The sequence below is a fragment of the Bufo bufo genome, chromosome 8 (genome assembly GCF_905171765.1).
Source record: "Bufo bufo chromosome 8, aBufBuf1.1, whole genome shotgun sequence".
Classification (NCBI taxonomy): Eukaryota; Metazoa; Chordata; class Amphibia; order Anura; family Bufonidae; genus Bufo; species Bufo bufo.
The window spans coordinates 49,133,149-49,150,780 of NC_053396.1; the positions used below are offsets into that span (position 1 = coordinate 49,133,149).

At 44.9% G+C, this 17,632-nt stretch overlaps 1 protein-coding gene across 2 annotated transcripts in view; it reads right to left on the reverse strand.

Moving 5' to 3' along the window:
• LOC121009451 (gamma-aminobutyric acid receptor subunit beta-4) overlaps positions 1-17,632 on the reverse strand; it is a 465,957-nt gene that overhangs the window by 134,621 nt on the left and 313,704 nt on the right. For both annotated transcript variants that reach the window (XM_040442566.1, XM_040442567.1), the window contains one exon: positions 11,213-11,295. In XM_040442566.1, the coding sequence (XP_040298500.1) occupies positions 11,213-11,295 (83 nt within the window). The remainder of the gene's footprint in view (positions 1-11,212; positions 11,296-17,632) is intronic.

Consider the following 17,632-nt stretch of genomic DNA (forward strand, 5'->3'; position numbering starts at 1 on the left):
TTTATTTGGGTGGGGGATCCCGTGTTTCTTGCTGACAAAAGCGCGATCATGTAAGAGAATCGCGCATGCGCATTACGCAATGCCGGCCTGTCTGCTCTCCCTCCCTAATGTGCGCGCGCTCCACTATCTTCATGCTCAAAGTGCCCCACGTGATCACTGTAGACTTGCCGCACATTAGGGAGGGAGAGCAGACAGGAGAGCAGACAGGCCGGCATTGCGTAATGCGCATGCGCGATTCTCTTACATGATCGCGCTTTTGTCAGCAAGAAACACGGGATCGCGTGGCGAATCAGGAGGACGGCGCATGCGCAGGTTTCAGAAGCGCCGTCCCGGCGACTGAGCCGGCTGTCAGTTAAGGAGCATAGAGGAGGGGTTAGGGCAGGGGCGGTACGGCCAGAGGAGATGGAAGGGCTACCCCCTTGACTGGTTGCATGACTGTTGGAGCACAGAATGTGAAGTTTATAAGACGATTTTTTGAAGTATAAAGAGCCCAGGAAAGCGGCACTAACATGGATAACAACACACTCAAGATAATCTATAAGGTACTGTTGCTAGTTTATAAGGTGAAAATGAGGTGAAAGGTTCGCTTTAAATCAGGCTGAATGCAGGAAGATGGCTATTGTCTGTTTATTATTAGGGTTGACCGAACCCGAACTGTAAAGTTTGGGTTCGTACCGAACTTTAGGATTTTTGTACCCCGGACCCGAACCTGAACTTTTCAGTAAAAGTTCGGGTTCGGTGTTTGGCGAGTTAATGGCGGTTTTTGAAAGGCTGCAGAGCAGCCAATCAACAAGCGATTACCTCGTGTGCCCTTAGAAGCCATCACAGCTGTGATTAACCAGTGCAGCATGTGACCCAGCCTCTATATAAGCTGGAGTCACGTAGCGCTGCACGTCACTCTGCTCTTATTAGTGTAGGGATAGGATGCTGCTGCTGTGAGGGAGAGAATAGGAAAGAATCTTTTATCAGAAGTGCTTGTTAACTCAGCGATCTACAGCTATTCTGTTTTGTGGGTGCAGAGCACAATTTTTTTACCCTGCCCTGAGCCCAGTGACACAGAAAAATAACTTTTATCCGTCTGTTAGTTAGGTGGGCTTTGGCAGCCATTTTATGCAAGTTCACTGCACCAGCACAGCATATGTGCATTTGTGACAGTCAAGTAAAGGCTTGAAATACTGCAATTATATTCTGGGCTTAAAAAAATCACCCATTTTTTGCAAGACCCTACATCTGGGGCCTTTGCTGCATTTGGCACAGTGAAATACAAGCTTGAAATACTGCAGTAATATTCTGGGTTTAAAAAAACACCCATTTTTTGAATTACCCTACACCTGGGGCCTTTGCTGCATTTGTCACTGTGAAATACAAGCTTGAAATACTGCAATAATATTCTGGGTTTAAAAAAAACACAAATTTTTGCCAATACCCTACATCTGGGGCCTTTTTTGCATTTGTCACAGTGAAATACAAGCTTGAAATACGGCAATTATATTCTGGGTTTTAAAAAACACCCATTTTTGGCAAGATACTAAATTTGCGGCCTTTGCTGCATTTCTGACAGTGAAATACAAGTGTTAGATACTGCTGTTATATTCTGGTATTAAAAAAACACCCATTATGGGCAAGATACTAAATTTGAGGCCTTTGCTGCATTTGACACAGTCAAATACAACCAGTCAATACTGCAGTTACATTGTTGGTTGACAAATTAACATTTTTTGTGACCGTGAAGTAATTGTATAAAATTCGCCTGTCACACTGTTGTGTGACCTCAAGAAATTTCTCCTCTTTATGACACCAGCACTGTCTTACTCTCAGTGAACTTAATTGTTGACTATTGGCGGTTACATTTTTTGCCTGACATAAACTATCTGTTAGTTTGGTGGGTGAACGCAAAGAATGAGGAGAGCGTCAAATAAGGGACGTGGCCCCGGTCGTGGTGCTGCTGGAGGAACTCCTGTTGCAAGGAGAGGACGTGGTCGATCTGTGCCAGCTACACGCACAAGTGAAACACCTTTCTTACATGCGAGTAGGCGACAGAACCTTCAGCGTTATTTGGTAGGGCCGAATGCGGCTCTACGAATGGTGAGGCCAGAACAAGTACAGGCGATAGTAGATTGGGTGGCTGACAGTGCCTCCAGTTCCTTCATATTGTCTCCCACCCAGTCTCCTGCTGAAAGATCAGAGTTGGTACCTGCAGCCCATGTCCATCAGTCCTTCACTTCACCCCCTTGCAAATCAGCAAATGAGCCCCAATTCATGGAGCAGTCTCTTCAGATTTTTGAAGACTCTGCTAGCAGGGTTTCCCAGGGCAATCCACATAGCCCTGCCCCAGAAGTGGAAGAGATTGAGTGCACCGATGCCCAACCACTGTTTCAGGATGAGTACATGGGAGGACCACCGCAGCATGTCTCGGATGATGACGAAACACAGGTGCCAACTGCTCTGGCTTTCTGCGGTGTGCAGACCGACAAGGAGGGCAGGGGTGAAGACTGGGTGGAAGATGATGTGGAGTATGATGAGGTCCTCGACCCCACATGGAATCAAGGTCATGCGAGTGACCTGTGTAGTTCGGAGGAAGAGGCGGTGGTCGTACAGAGCCACCAGCACAGCAGAAGAGGGAGCAGGGTGCAAAAGCGGAGCGGCCGTCCCCTAGACAGTACGCCTGCTACTGCCCACCGCACCAAGGACCGAGCACACCAAAGCCAGCTCCAATGAGTTCCCTGACGTGGCAGTTCTTCAGACAATGTGCTGACAACAAGACACGAGTGGTTTGCACGCTGTGCAATCAGAGCCTGAAGCGAGGTATAAACGTTCTCAACCTGAGCACAACCTGCATGACCAGGCATCTAAGTGCAAAGCACGAGCTGCAGTGGAGTAGACACCTCAAAAACAAAGAAAGGTCTCTGGCTCCTCCTGCTTCCTCTTCTGCTGCAGTCTCGGCCTCTTCATCCACCTCTGGAGTGACAGTGGCACCTGCCACCCCGCAAACAGAGGATCTGCCAGCAAAGCCACCACCTGGATCACCAAGCATCTCCACAATGTCCCATGGAAGCGTTCAACTCTCTATCTCCCAAACACTGGAGCGAAAGAGAAAGTACCCACTACCCACCCGCGATCCCTGGCCCTGAATGCCAGCATTTCAAAATGACTGGCCTTTGAAATGCTGTCATTCCGTCTGGTGGAGACAGAGTTTTAAAATCATTTTGGCGGTGGCTGTCCCACAGTACGACGTGCCCAGCCGCCATTACTTTTCCAGGCGACCCATCCCTTCCCTGCACAACCAAGTGGGGGACAAAATCAGGTGTGCACTGCGCAACTCCATCTGTGGGAAGGTCCACCTAACTATGGATACGTAGACCAGTAAGCACGGTCAGGGACGTTATATCTCCCTAACAACACACTGGGTAAATGCAGTGGCGGCTGGGCCTGAGGCAGATAGCAGTTTGGCGCATGTCCTTCCACCACCGATGATTGCAGGGTGCTTCTCTTTGCCTCCTGTTGCTTCCTCCTCCTACTCCGCTTCCTCATCCTCTACCGCCTCCTCATCCAGTCAGCGTAGCACCTTTACCACCAACTTTAGCACAGCCAGGGGTAAACAACAGCAGGCAGTTTTAAAACTTATCTGTTTGGGGGACAAACCCCACACCGCGCAGGAGCTGTGGACGGGCATGGAACAACAGACCGATGAGTTGTTTGTGCCAGTGAGCATCAAGCCCGGCCTGGTGGTGTGCGATAATGGGCGAAATCTCGTAGCAGCTTTGGGACTAGCCGATTTGACGCACATCCCTTGCCTGGAGCATGTGCTGAATTTGGTGGTGCAGTGATTCCTTGAAAATTACCCTGAAATGTCAGAGCTGCTGCAGAAAGTGCGGCCCATCTGTGCACACTTTCAGCGTTCTCACCCTGCTGCTGTTCGCCTGTCAGCGCTGCAGCGTAACTTCGGCCTTCCCGCTCACCGCCTCATATGCGACGTGCCCACAAGGTGGAACTCCACCTTGCATATGCTGGCCAGACTGTGCGAGCAGAAGCAGGTGACAGTGGAGTTTCAGCTGCAGTACGCATGGGTGAGTCGCTCTGCAGAACAGCACCACTTCACCACCAATGACTGGGCCTCCATGTGAGACCTGTGTGCCTTGTTGCGCTGTTTCGAGTACTCCACCAACATAGCCAGTGCTGATGACGCCATTCTCAGCGTTACTATCCCACTTCTATGCCTCCTTGAAAAAACACTTTGGGCGATGTGGAAGAGGATGTGGCACAGGAGGAGGAGGAGGAGAAAGAGGGATCATTTCATAGGGTTTTAGGCCAGTCATTCACAAGTGGCTCCGAGGGTGGGTTCCTACACCCACAAACGCCAGGTACACAATTGTCCAGCCAGGGCACAGTTCTGGAGGATGACGAGGTGGAGGATGAGGAGGAAGAGATGGAGGAGGAGGAACTGTGTTCACTGCAGGGTGGCACCCAAACCAGCTCATGGCCATCACTGTTGCGTTGCTGGGGGGATACAGAGAACACAGATGATACACCTCCCACAGAGGACAGCTTTTCGTTGCCTCTGGGCAGCCTGGTACACATGAGCAATTACATGCTGCAGTGTCTCCGCAACAACCGCCAAGTTGGCCACATTCTAACTTGTGCTGATTTCTGGGTGGCCAGGCTGCTGGATTCCTGTTACAAGGACAAAGTACCGCCCTTAATTCCGTCACTGGAGCGTGATCGTAAAATGTGCGAGTACAAGCGCACGCTGGTAGCCACGCTGCTAGGGGCATTCCCACCTGACAGCGGGGGCACAGTGGAAGCACAAGGAGAAGGCAGAAGAGGAGGAAGAGGTCGCTCACGCTGCTGGGGCACCACCAGCACCTCGGAAGGCAGGGTTAACATGGCCGAAATGCGGAAAAGCTTTGTCAGCACACCACAACAGCCAGCACCAACAGCTGATATGGAACGTCTTAGCAGGAGGCAGCATTTCAGCAACATTGTGGAGCAGTATGTGTGCACACGCCTACACGTACTGGATGATGGGTCTGCCCCCTTCAACTTCTGGGTCTCCAAGTTGGGCACCTGAGCTTGCCCTTTACGCCTTGGAGGTGCTGGCCTGCCCTGCAGCCAGTGTATTGTCTGAACGTGTGTTTAGCACGGAAGTGGGCATTATTACAGACAAGCGCAGCTGCCTGTCCACAGCCAATGTGGACCAGCTCGCGTTCGCGTTCATTAAAATGAACCTGGCATGGATCCCACAGGACTTGTCTGTACCTTGTGCAGAATAGATTTGTATACCGGCCTTACCCAGCTATTGTTATACTACAGCGCAATTGCTCATTGTTGTATTTTTGATATTTCCCACTCTTTTTGGGTGCTCCCTAATTTGAAAAAAATTAAAAATTAAAACCAAAAAACTGTGTTGGCTACCTCGTCCTCCTCCACCGCCACTTCCACCTACACCACTACATCCACCACCTCCTCAACCTCCTACTCCATATGGACCTCCACCTCATACATCAAGATCATTTTTTGTTAATTTTTATGTATTTTATATTATTCTAAGTCATTTCACTCATTTGTCTGATACATTGTTGGGTTATATATCCCAAATTTTTGGCTGTGATATACCCCTGCTCTACCTAGTGGACAGGTTAATAAATTTCACTCATTTTTCTGTTACATAGTTGGGTGACATTCACCAATTTTTGTCTGTGATATACCCCTGCTCTACCTAGTGGACAGGTTAATAAATTTCACTAATTTGTCTGTTACATTGTCGGGTGAAATTCACAAATTTTTGGCTGTCATATACCCCTTCTCTACCTAGTGGACAAGTTAAAAAATGTCACTAATTTGTCTGTTACATTTTCGGGTGAAATTCACAAATTTTTGGCTGTGATATACCCCTGGTCTACCTAGTAGACAAGGAAATACATTTCACTAATTCGTCTGTTACATTCTTGGGTGACATTTTACCATTTTTGCCGTGAATAAACCCATGCTCTGCAAGGGTGACAGGGACCTAAATTGCAAAAAATCATCTGTTACATTGGCAGGTGACATTTTACCAATTTTGCCGTATACAAACCCGTGCTCTGCATAGGTGACTGGGATCTTATTTTTTGTAAAATCGTCTGTTGAATTGGTGGGTGACATGAACACAGTTTTGCCGTGAATAAACCCCTGCTCTACATAGTTGACAGGGCCCGAAATTTTTAAAAATCGTCTGTTCCATTGGTGGGTGACATTAACCCATTTTTGCCAATGAAAAACCCCTGCTCTGCGTAGGTGACAGGGATTTAAATTTGTAAAATTTGTCTTTAATTGGCCCTTTCATTCGATCATTCCGCTTTAATAACTTGTCCCACATTTCAGCTCGATCAGATTGCAGCCACTCACCTCCCTTGGATGTGGTATCCCTTTCTCACCCTCCCTCTCTGGCGTGGAACCCTGATTCGCCGCTAACCATGATCAACATAGTAGGTGCAGAAAAAAACATCGAAAGTTTATAGAGAAGATATCCAATTGGATCGTGGACGTCACAGGGACGTGTGATCAGGCAGAAGTTATCTAGAGTGAACAAAGCGGCAGCAGGACCTCTCCTGTCTAACGTTTCCAAATCCAAAATACCCCAGTGACATTCCCTATAATTTTTACGCCCCCTCCTTTACTTGGAAGCTTCGGCTTCAATAATTTGTCCCACATTTCCGCTCAATCACATTTAATTTCAGCCATTGACCTCCCTTGCATGTGGTATCCCTTTCTCACACTCCCTCTCCGGCGTGGAACCCTGATTTGCCGCTAACCATGATCAACATGGTAGGCGCAGAAAAGAACATCAAAAGTTGATAGAGCAGATATCCAATTGGATCGTGGACATCACGGGGACGTGCGACATGGTGGAGCACGTACTGACTGATGGGTCTGCCCCCTTCAACTTCTGGGTCTCCAAATTGGGCACATGGCCTGAGCTTGCCCTTTACGCCTTGGAGGTGCTGGCCTGCCCTGCAGCCAGTGTATTGTCTGAACGTTTGTTTAGCACGGCTGGAGGGGATTATCACAGGTTATATATCCCAATGATTTGGGGTGTACCTTAGATTATACAAAAATTAAAACCAAAAACCAGTGTTGGCTACCTCCTCCTCCTCCACCGCCGCTTCCACCTACACTGCCACATCCACCGCCTCCTCAACCTCCTACTCCATATGGACCTCATCCTCCTAGATCAAGATTATTATTTTTTATTTTTGCGTATTTTATGCTATTTTAAGTCATATCCCTATCCACATTTGTTTGCAGCGCACTTGCCATGCTCTTAACCACATTTTGATGCCATTTGCTCCAAAGTTTGGGTCCCCTTTGACTCTAATGGGGTTCGGGGTCAAGTTCGGGTCCCGAACTCGAACATTTTGTGAAGTTCGGCCGAACCCGTCGAACCCGAACATCCAGGTGTCTGCTCAACTCTAGTTATAACTGTGTTGTTTGTGGTGTTACTTAGGACTGCAGGTAACATCTACTACATGATCTATACTCAGAGAGTTATCACTGTGTTATTTGTGGTGTTACATAGGACTGTAGGCACCATCCATACCTTCTAATTGTCCAGGATAGGACATGACAGTCCCAGAGTTAGATGTCTGTCCTGCAGTCCCAGGACGGCTGTGGCATGTCCTGCTCTTAAATGATTTCTGCATTCTTAGGATGCAGAGAGAGTTGAATGCAATGGTGAAGCAGGGAGCCATCCACTGCTTGCTTTACCATTCAACTCTCATCACGCCTGCCGGACTTAGTGTGACAGAGTTCTGATGTTAGGGATGATGATTCCTCAATCCCTGTGCTCATGTCACTTCATCGCACCTGCTGCTGAGGAGAGTATGTGTGGTCTGTTCTCCAGGGGAAAGTGGCGAAGTGTTATTTTTATATTTTATTAACAATCCAGCACTACTGTAAGGGGTCACTAAAGGGGGCATTCTACTGTGTGGGGGCACTAAAGGAGATATTCTACTGTAAGGGGGACAACTACTGTGTCGGGGGACAGAGCAGACATAACTACTGTGCAGGGCCACAAAGGGGACTGGGTGGAATTGGTGCATGTAGATAAGCATTAAGCGGAATTAGAGGCGTTTCTTAGTATGAAACAAATTTGCACGTGGCGGGCTGATAATGACCCTTCTTGGGCTTTTTAGAAGTTGGGAGTTATGACTATATACTACATTATCTGCGCTCAGAGAGTTATCCCTCTGTTATCTGTGGTGTTGCATAAGACTGCAAGTGACATCTACTACATTATCTCTTCTCAGAGGATTATCACTGTGTTATCTGTGGTGTTACATTGGACTGCAGGTAAGACTTTTATGGAATATGCACAGGAGTCCGATAGATGCAGGACCCACCACGGGTCCCATTCTCCCATTGAAATACATCAAGAGAGCCAAACAAAAACTACAGTAGGCAAATGAAGCTCTGTTCTCTAGACAGAGTCTGCATCTATTATACTTATATGGTATATCTGTAGTACCCCAGAATGGTGCACTACCGTTTTGTCACCTGGCTATGTCTAGCAATGTATCCCATCAGTATATTTATTGCAAGGTCTTCTCATTTACTGCCTTAATATTTTTATGCAACTGTTTTTACATGTGATGTGCTTGGTTTTCCAGCAGGTGGCATATGTTCTGGTAGATTCCTTTAGAAAGAATGGAACTAACCATTTCATTCTGCCCCCCTTTGGGCAGAAGGGTGTTTTCCCATTTCCCACCAAAGGAGGGGTTTTCAGGAAATTAGAGGAGTTGAGTGAGAGAGTCCAAAGAGACCAGACAAAACAAAGTAATGGAAGTCTTTTACCCTCCTGCTGCATAAGCTTTGAGAAAGCAGCTTGTAGAGCAGCACACTCTTGATATCAATAGGACTTTGTATCTTAGATGGGAACAACGGGTTCAGGACACCCCATTCTGTTTGAAACAGTAACCAAAACTTGAAGCTAAAGATAGCATTATGGAATAAACAGTCTAGGCCAACTGCCAGAACCGTGCATACTGCTGGAACCAAGAAAGGGAAATATCAAGTACTAGCAAGTACTGAAAGTCTATTTCAAGTAAAAAAAAAATTAAAGTCCGAACTTCATTTTTTTCCTCGCTCCAACTCAATCTATGCAATGGAGACTGACCCCCAGGAAGTGACAGCCTGAAGTTAGGAGCACCATGACACAAACATTAGGGGATCAGCATTAGGTTTTTATTCAGCAAGTGGTACAACGCGTTTCGGGGACAGTGGTCCCCTTCGTCAGGTACAGAATGCTTGCATACAGTATTGTGGTTGTTACACACATAAAATTCCCTAAAAAAAACCACCAAAAACACCTTTGAATTGGGGGTCAAGGGGTGGGAATGGGTGGTGACATGGAACAAAATGAATATGCTAGGTTTTTATTCAATTTTAATAAAAGACTAATGCGAGGGCATTAGAAGAGTTAATAAATGGTGGGGTGAATGGTGTGCGAAAACTATTCTTATTCTGGATCTGGAACTAATGGCTGACAGTGGTAGGGTCACCACCAGAACCTATTTCAAGAAAGTCGACTGCTCCAGCGAACATCACAAAAAGTGGAACAGCAATATTCCCTTCAGCCACTTTAAGCGAATAGGATGCAACTGTTCCAGTGACAATGACTACATCTTAAAAAGTGAAATTATACAGACAAGGTTCCTGCAAAAAGGCTAACCCCCCAGGATTATCAATGCAGCCTGGAACAGAGCTCAAACCCTCACACAGGAAGACTGTTTATCAAAAACAAATACCAGTGATCCGATAAAGGACGACACCATGAAACAATTCAATACGAATTTCATAACCACTTACAACAGTAACCATAATGATATCAGAACTATCTTATCCAAACACTGGCACATACTGAAAAGTGATCCATTTTTGAACAAAAATTTACCGAAGGCACCACCTCTAACATTCAGGAGGACCCAAACCCCTTATAAATCTACTTGCACCCAGCAAACTGAAGAGATTTTTGGAACAGGGCAACACACCGCTTAAGACAAGGGCACCAGGCAGTTATAGATGCAATCAAATGAAATGCCTCCTTCCACGGCCATAATGGCAAGTTGTTCCCGATTAAGGACCATCTGGACTGCGATTCAATAAACGTCATCTATCTGAACACCTGCCCCTGCGGTCTAAAGTATATAGGACGTACCATCCAAACCCTGCGCAATAGACTAAAGAAACATAGATCCAATGTCAAAAAGAAGTTCCTACAACACAGTATATTCAAATTATTGGATGGTTTTTGCCCTGCGGGACATCTTCTCTGCTGATCGACTTATCTTCTGAGGGACCTCAGGCATCCCTTACCAGAAGTACTTGTATCCTTGGCTGCACAGCATCCGTTTTAGAGGGGATCAAAACAACCAAAGATGAGCTTACACTAGAGTTGTGCCTGCGCATAGCACAACCACACAAGGTGAGCCTGCTTTTGGAGACACTTTTTTTTTCTGTATACGTACGTTATTACCCTATGCTGCACCTTCTTTGGGTTTCCTAGCTGAACACTGCCTATACAACCATTGACAAATATAAGGGGGCAGCACACTGCATATCCACAGAAAGATCAGAGATAAGAATACCCCTTTAAATGATAGTTGCACAGTATTGCAGTGTTACCCCATGGTTGCTACATGGGAATGCACTCTTATTAACGGATTGCCCAGCTTCCACAATGTATTGCCCAGCTAGCCAACTGCTCTGCTCAGCAACTGCAAAGCCTTAGAGGGAATACTGGATGCAGGCCCTTCAACCTCAGGATTGTAGAGGTTCTAGAGGTCTAGATCAATCATAAAGTTAAAGTATATAATAGTGATATGTTTATTACTTTATAAGATAGAAATAACCCTTTAAAACCCTTGCAACTTATTTTTTACCATCAGCATCATTATATAATAGTCACAATTTACAGCAACTTTTTTCTATAAATTGAGAGAGTTTAGAGGGGCTTTAATAATGGCCATCAATGCATCAGAGAAAACCTTATCCTTCCTCTATTAACAGAATACAGGTGCCCTTTACAATGTAGGTCAGCTGCTGATTTTATTTAACCTGCTCTACTGAATTAATTACATTTTCAATACTTAATGTGCTTATAATGTCGTTGATAAAAAATAAAAATAAAAATAAAAATAAATAACTGTAATCAAATAAGACTTGCAAAAGCACTTACAGCTCTCTATCTCTAAAGTACAATTCTGCTGGTCCAGAGGGTATCTGCGCAGGTCCATCATGCAGGCAGCAGTGGTTGTAATTCTAAAGAACAAGAATAAAGGTTTGATTATTGTCATGTCTTTACCATTCTCACAAGTAAAAGTTTATTATATTCAGAGGCTAAAATATGAACACAGTGGTGTGTTACTCATTAATAGTACTTCCTCAAGAATAAGAATAAGTGGAGCCTAACAATATTTTAAGTGAAACTCTGTAAAATGTTTTTAAAAGTTTAGGTAGCAGTCAGACTGGACCATGAGACTTTTCAAGTTTATTATAGGGTTTCACTGCACATCTCACACTCACTCACTTATTCACTCACTCACTTACAAAGGCCAAATATTTCCAAAGATAATACAGACTTTGCAAACTAAATGCAATGATATAATATATTTTTTTATAAAGTGGTTTAGAGGTTAGTGATTAGCAGGTTTAGACTGGCCCTCTATGGAGCTAGAGAATCCTCCAGTGGTCCCCTGAGCCCAGGGCATGGACCTTCCTCAAAGCCTTACCACTTACAACAGCCATATAGCAGGCCAACAGATCATTGATTGTTTACACAGCAGGGCCTACTCCACACCTGTAAAGTCATTTTTGCATCTAGTTACTGTGGTGATGTGTACAGTATAAGTGCTGGGAGGCGTGTATATCCCACCCAGATACCTCAGCTGGGTGAGAGAAATGAAATCCAGAAAGCTGCAGTGGTTTCAGCAAAGTGTAGTATGCTGAGACAGTTTTGTCTAGATGTTGTTCTGGGCTGGATTTCATGTGGACTGGTGGATAGGTTTGGTAGTGGGATCTGCCAGTTCACACCCTTCCACTACATGTATTGTCTTTTGCCAAAGGTGATCGCAGGTGAGGCCTGCTGCTGTAATCAAAGAGGGATAAAACAACCCTCTGTGTATGACTTGGGGGGGGAAGGCTGAGGAAGCTTGAGAGACTCTGTGTGGTCTCTGCCAGGAGGGCTGAGGGGCCACAAGGCTTTGTAAAGCCTGAAGTTTGGGGGATCCCAGCGACGCCTACGGAAAGAGGGTCGCACGGTCAGAGTCGGAAAGACTTCTGGACCATGGTCACAGCCTGGAGGCTGCTGGACTGTATATGGCTGAGGAAGCCGGATCTAATCCCATGTGTGAACGGCGCTCTATAGATGAGGTAGAGACAACACGTGTATTAGGTAAAGCCCAGATAGGCAGGTGTTAATTTGATGTTTATGTGAGTGATAGTGCTGAAGTGCCAAAATAAAGCACCTTTTGGACTTGAACCCCGTTGTCAGAGGAGAATTCTGTGATTGCGACCCCTTAAATTACAAACCGGATTCCAAAAAAGTTGGGACAATAAACAAATTGTGAATAAAAACTGAATGCAATGATGTGGAGATGGCAAATGTCAATATTTTATTTGTAATAGAACGTACGTGACAGATCAAACGTTTAATCCGAGTAAATGTATCATTTTAAAGGAAAAATACGTTGATTCCAATTTTCACGGTGTCAACAAATCCCAAAAAAGTTGGGACAAGTAGCAATAAGAGGCTGGAAAAAGTAAATTTGAGCATAACGAAGAGCTGGAAGACCAATTAACACTAATTAGGTCAATTGGCAACATGATTGGGTATAAAAAGAGCTTCTCAGAGTGGCAGTGTCTCTCAGAAGCCAAGATGGGTAGAGGATCACCAATTTCCACAATGTTGCGCAGAAAGATAGTGGAGCAATATCAGAAAGGTGTTACCCAGCGAAAAATTGCAAAGACTTTGCATCTATCATCATCAACTGTGCATAACATAATCCGAAGATTCAGAGAATCTGGAACAATCTCTGTGCGTAAGGGTCAAGGCCGTAAAACCATACTGGATGCCCGTGATCTCCGGACCCTTAAACGACACTGCACCACAAACAGGAATGCTACTGTAAAGGAAATCACAGAATGGGCTCAGGAATACTTCCAGAAACCATTGTCAGTGAACACAATCCACCGTGCCATCCGCCGTTGCCAGCTGAAACTCTACAGTGCAAAGAAGAAGCCATTTCTAAGCAAGATCCACAAGCTCAGGCGTTTTCACTGGGCCAGGGATCATTTAAAATGGAGTGTAGCAAAATGGAAGACTGTTCTGTGGTCAGACGAGTCACGATTCAAAGTTCTTTTTGGAAATCTGGGACGCCATGTCATCCGGACCAAAGAGGACAAGGACAACCCAAGTTGTTATCAACGCTAAGTTCAGAAGCCTGCATCTCTGATGGTATGGGGTTGCATGTGCGTGTGGCATGGGCAGCTTGCATGTCTGGAAAGGCACCATCAATGCAGAAAAATATATTCAGGTTCTAGAACAACATATGCTCCCATCCAGACGTCATCTCTTTCAGGGAAGACCCTGCATTTTTCAACAAGATAATGCCAGACCACATTCTGCATCAATCACAACATCATGGCTGCGTAGGAGAAGGATCCGGGTACTGAAATGGCCAGTCTGCAGTCCAGATCTTTCACCTATAGAGAACATTTGGCGCATCATAAAGAGGAAGGTGCAACAAAGAAGGCCCAAGACGATTGAACAGTTAGAGGCCTGTATTAGACAAGAATGGGAGAGCATTCCTATTTCTAAACTTGAGAAACTGGTCTCCTCGGTCCCCAGACGTCTGTTGAGTGTTGTAAGAAGAAGGGGAGATGCCACACAGTGGTGAAAATGGCCTTGTCCCAACTTTTTGGGGATTTGTTGACACCATGAAATTCTGATTCAACATATTTTTCCCTTAAAATGGTACATTTTCTCAGTTTAAACTTTTGTTCCGTGATTTATGTTCTATTCTGAATAAAATATTAGAAGTTGGCACCTCCACATCATTGCATTCAGTTTTTATTCACGATTTGTATAGTGTCCCAACTTTTTTGGAATCCGGTTTGTACATAGTTTATACTGAAAAAGGGATAAATCTATCAAGTTCAACTAAAGCATGGGTAGGGATGTTAATTTTAAAAAAGGGAAGTAAGACTCATTCTTCTATATATTTTACTAAGCATTAAGAATTCATCTAAGCCCTTTTTGATACTGCCTACTGTTCCTGTTGTGACCACGTCTTGAGTTAGATTATTCCACAGATTCACAGTTCTTACAGTAAAGAAGCCTTTACACCTCCGGAAACTGAACTTGTTCTTCTTCAGACAAAGGCAACGCTCCCTTGTCTTTTGAGGGATTTCACATGAAACAGCTTTTCACCATATTTTTTGTATGGCCGATTTATATAAGTTAATCATGTCCCCCCTTATACGCCTCTTCCCAAGACTAAATAAATTTAATTTTTTTTAATCTTTCTTCATAACTAAGACCATCCATGCCCCTTATCAGTTTAGGTGATCGCCTCCAGGGCATTTTTTCTATGGACTGGTGCCCAGAACTTAACTGTGTATTCCAGATGAGACTGCACCAAAGCTTTGTAAAGTATGTTAAAGGTTGTCCTACAAAAAAAATCTTTTTCAAACTAACATCTTTATCTCAATACTTTTAATTTTGTATAGCCACTGAGTTATTCAATAAAGTGTAACTGTACAGCACCACTTACTGTTTGTTTGCTTCCTTAATTTATTTTTCCCTGTCACTGAGCCTTGTGCTAAAATGAAAATCAATTACAAGTGTTTTTCCATCAATCTGCCATCAATTTCCCATAATGAGAAAGTGAAAACAGAATGGTGGAAATTGTTGCTAATTTATTGAAAAGGAAAAACTAAAATCTTGCACTGACATACTGTAAGTATTCAGATTAAGGCTGAGCGAATCAATTCGTAATGAACCATCCGAAGTCGATGTTTTTGAGTTAGAGGCAGCAGGTGGTGGAAAGGGCTTGGATGTGCGGTCAGAAGGAGAGGTCAGAATCCAAGGTCAATCCAAGGCAGCAGACTTGGTTGACCGGGGAGAGTGTGCAGCCATTAATCGTGATAGATAGGTCTGTTGGAGGGTTGAGCAAGATGCGGAAAGATGGAAGTTTGCGGAAGTTTTAGAAAGCGAGAGGAAAAGAAGGAGGATATGGAAGATAGGCATTGTGGGATTCTGGATAGTAAGGGGGTGATGTCTGGACCAAAGAGGTAGATTTGTGTGTCGTCAGCATAAACATGATACTGAAAGCCATGGGACTCTATGAGCTGTCCCAGGCCGAAAGTGTAGATAGAGAAGAGCAGGGGTCCTAGGACAGAGCCTTGTGGGACACCAACAGAGAGGGAATGAGACGAGGAGGTGGTGTGAGAGTAGGAGACGCTAAATGTCTGCTCTGTGAGGTATGATGTGATCCAGGAGAGGGCCAGGTCAGTGATGCCAAGAGATGAGAGAGTTTGTAAAAGAAGTAAGTGGTCGACAGTGTCAAAGGCAGAGGACAGGTCAAGGAGAAGGAGGACAGAGTAATGTTTTTTGGTCTTGGCTGTTAGTAGGTCATTGGTGACTTTGGTGAGGGCAGTCTCTGTTGAGTGGTGGGGTCGGAAGCCAGATTGTAGCCTGTCAAAGAGGGAGCAGGAGGAGAGATGAATGGACATGTTGCTCAAGTAGCTTTGAGGCATATGAAAGAAGTGATATGGGGTGAAAACTGGACAAAGAAGATGGGTCAAGTGAAGGATTTTTGAGGATGGGTGTAATGGTAGCATGTTTAAAACCAGAGGGGAAGACACCAGAGGTTAGTAATAGGTTGAAGAGATGAGTTAGGGCTGGGATAAACACTGTGGTGAGGTTAGGGATGAGGTGGGATGGTATTGGGTTAAGTGCACAGGTGGTGAGATGTGATCTGGAGAGTAGAGTGGGGAGTTTTTCTTCTGTAATGGTGGAGAAGCAGGTTTTGGGAAAAGAGGACTGAGCAGTTGTATAGAGGGTCTGTGGGACTGTGCACTGAAGCTTTCTCTGATGTTGACTATCTTTTGTTTGAAGTATGTGGCAAAGTCCTCAGTTGAGATGAGGAGAGGGTGGGAGTGCTGGGGGACGGAGAGGGAAATTAAAAGTGTTAAAAAGTTGTTTAGGGCTGTGGGACAGGGAAGATATGAGAGATGAGAAGTAGGCCTGTTTTGCATCAGCGAGTGAGGATTTGAAAATGAGGAGGGATTGCTTGTATGTGGTAAAGTGATCCTCAGAATGGTATTTCTTCAATCACCGCTCAGCAGCCCTGGAAGCTTGTCTGAGTTTTTGGTCAGGTTTGTGTGCCAGGGTTGTCTGTTGATTTTGGGGTTTTTGTTGTGTGTGAGGGGACACAATGTCCAGAGCTGTACTTATTGTGGTGTTATATAGTGTGGTGGCAGTATCTGGGTCTTGGAGGGAACAAATGGTAGAGAGTGGCTGAAGAGAGTCAGAAAGCAAGCGAAAGTCGAGATGTTTAAGGTTTCTGCGGGGGTATGTTTGTGTGTGGATGGGGGGAGCAGCAGAAGAGACCAGTGAAGAGAAGGTGAGTAGGTTGTGGTCGGATAGGGGGAGAGGCGAATTAGAAAGGTTAGATAGGGAGCAGAGGCGGGTAAAGATAAGATCCAGAATGTGGGTGGGAGCGGAAGACCACTGTGAGAGGCCGAAGGAGGAAGAGAGTGATAGTTGTTTTTAAAATACTTGATGAAGGAGCTAGATGCTCCGAAACGTGTCTGGTGTGACCCCCTTAAGCAGTGAACACAGAGCGAATGAAGATTTGACTGCAGTCACCTATCTCTAAGACTGGACATCTAACGAAGCAATTCAGCATAATAGCGAATTTCTAATACCGATCTGTATATCGGCTGATCCAGCGATAAAGCTAAACCTACGTCAGGTGGCGCATACACAGGCCCCTTCCCGGTGGATCAAAGGAACAGCTCCTGATCAAGTGGGACGCTGTAAAAGTGAATGCGATTCGCTTGCTGGCTATGGCAGTCTAATTCCACTCTGGACATTGAGAAACCACGCTAACAGAAGGATTTGTAATGTAACCAATAATTTGCTACAACTATACAAATATCCGATGTATATTTATGATTAGTGTTCGGTGCGAATATTCGAATCGCGAATATCGGCACTTTAAGAATTTGCGAATATTTAGAATATAGTGATATATATTTGTAATTTCGAATATTCTAGATTTTTTTTTCATCAGTAACATCCCTTCTTGCTTGTGGTCCAATGAGAAAACTGCAATGTCTTTGTCTGAGCTTAGCAACATCCCTAGCAACTAATAGGAAAGTTGGCTACCCCTTACTATATAAGAACCTCCCCAGCAGCCATTTTCTACAGTTTTTTCTAATGTCATTGCTGTGCTCTGTGCTTTGCTGTGTCATTACATTAGATAGATAGTTAGATAGCTTATATATATATATGCAAGGGTAAGCAGTGAATTCCCTGGACATAGCACCCTATCTATATGGTGTGAATTGGTGCTGCCATACGCTTTCTTTA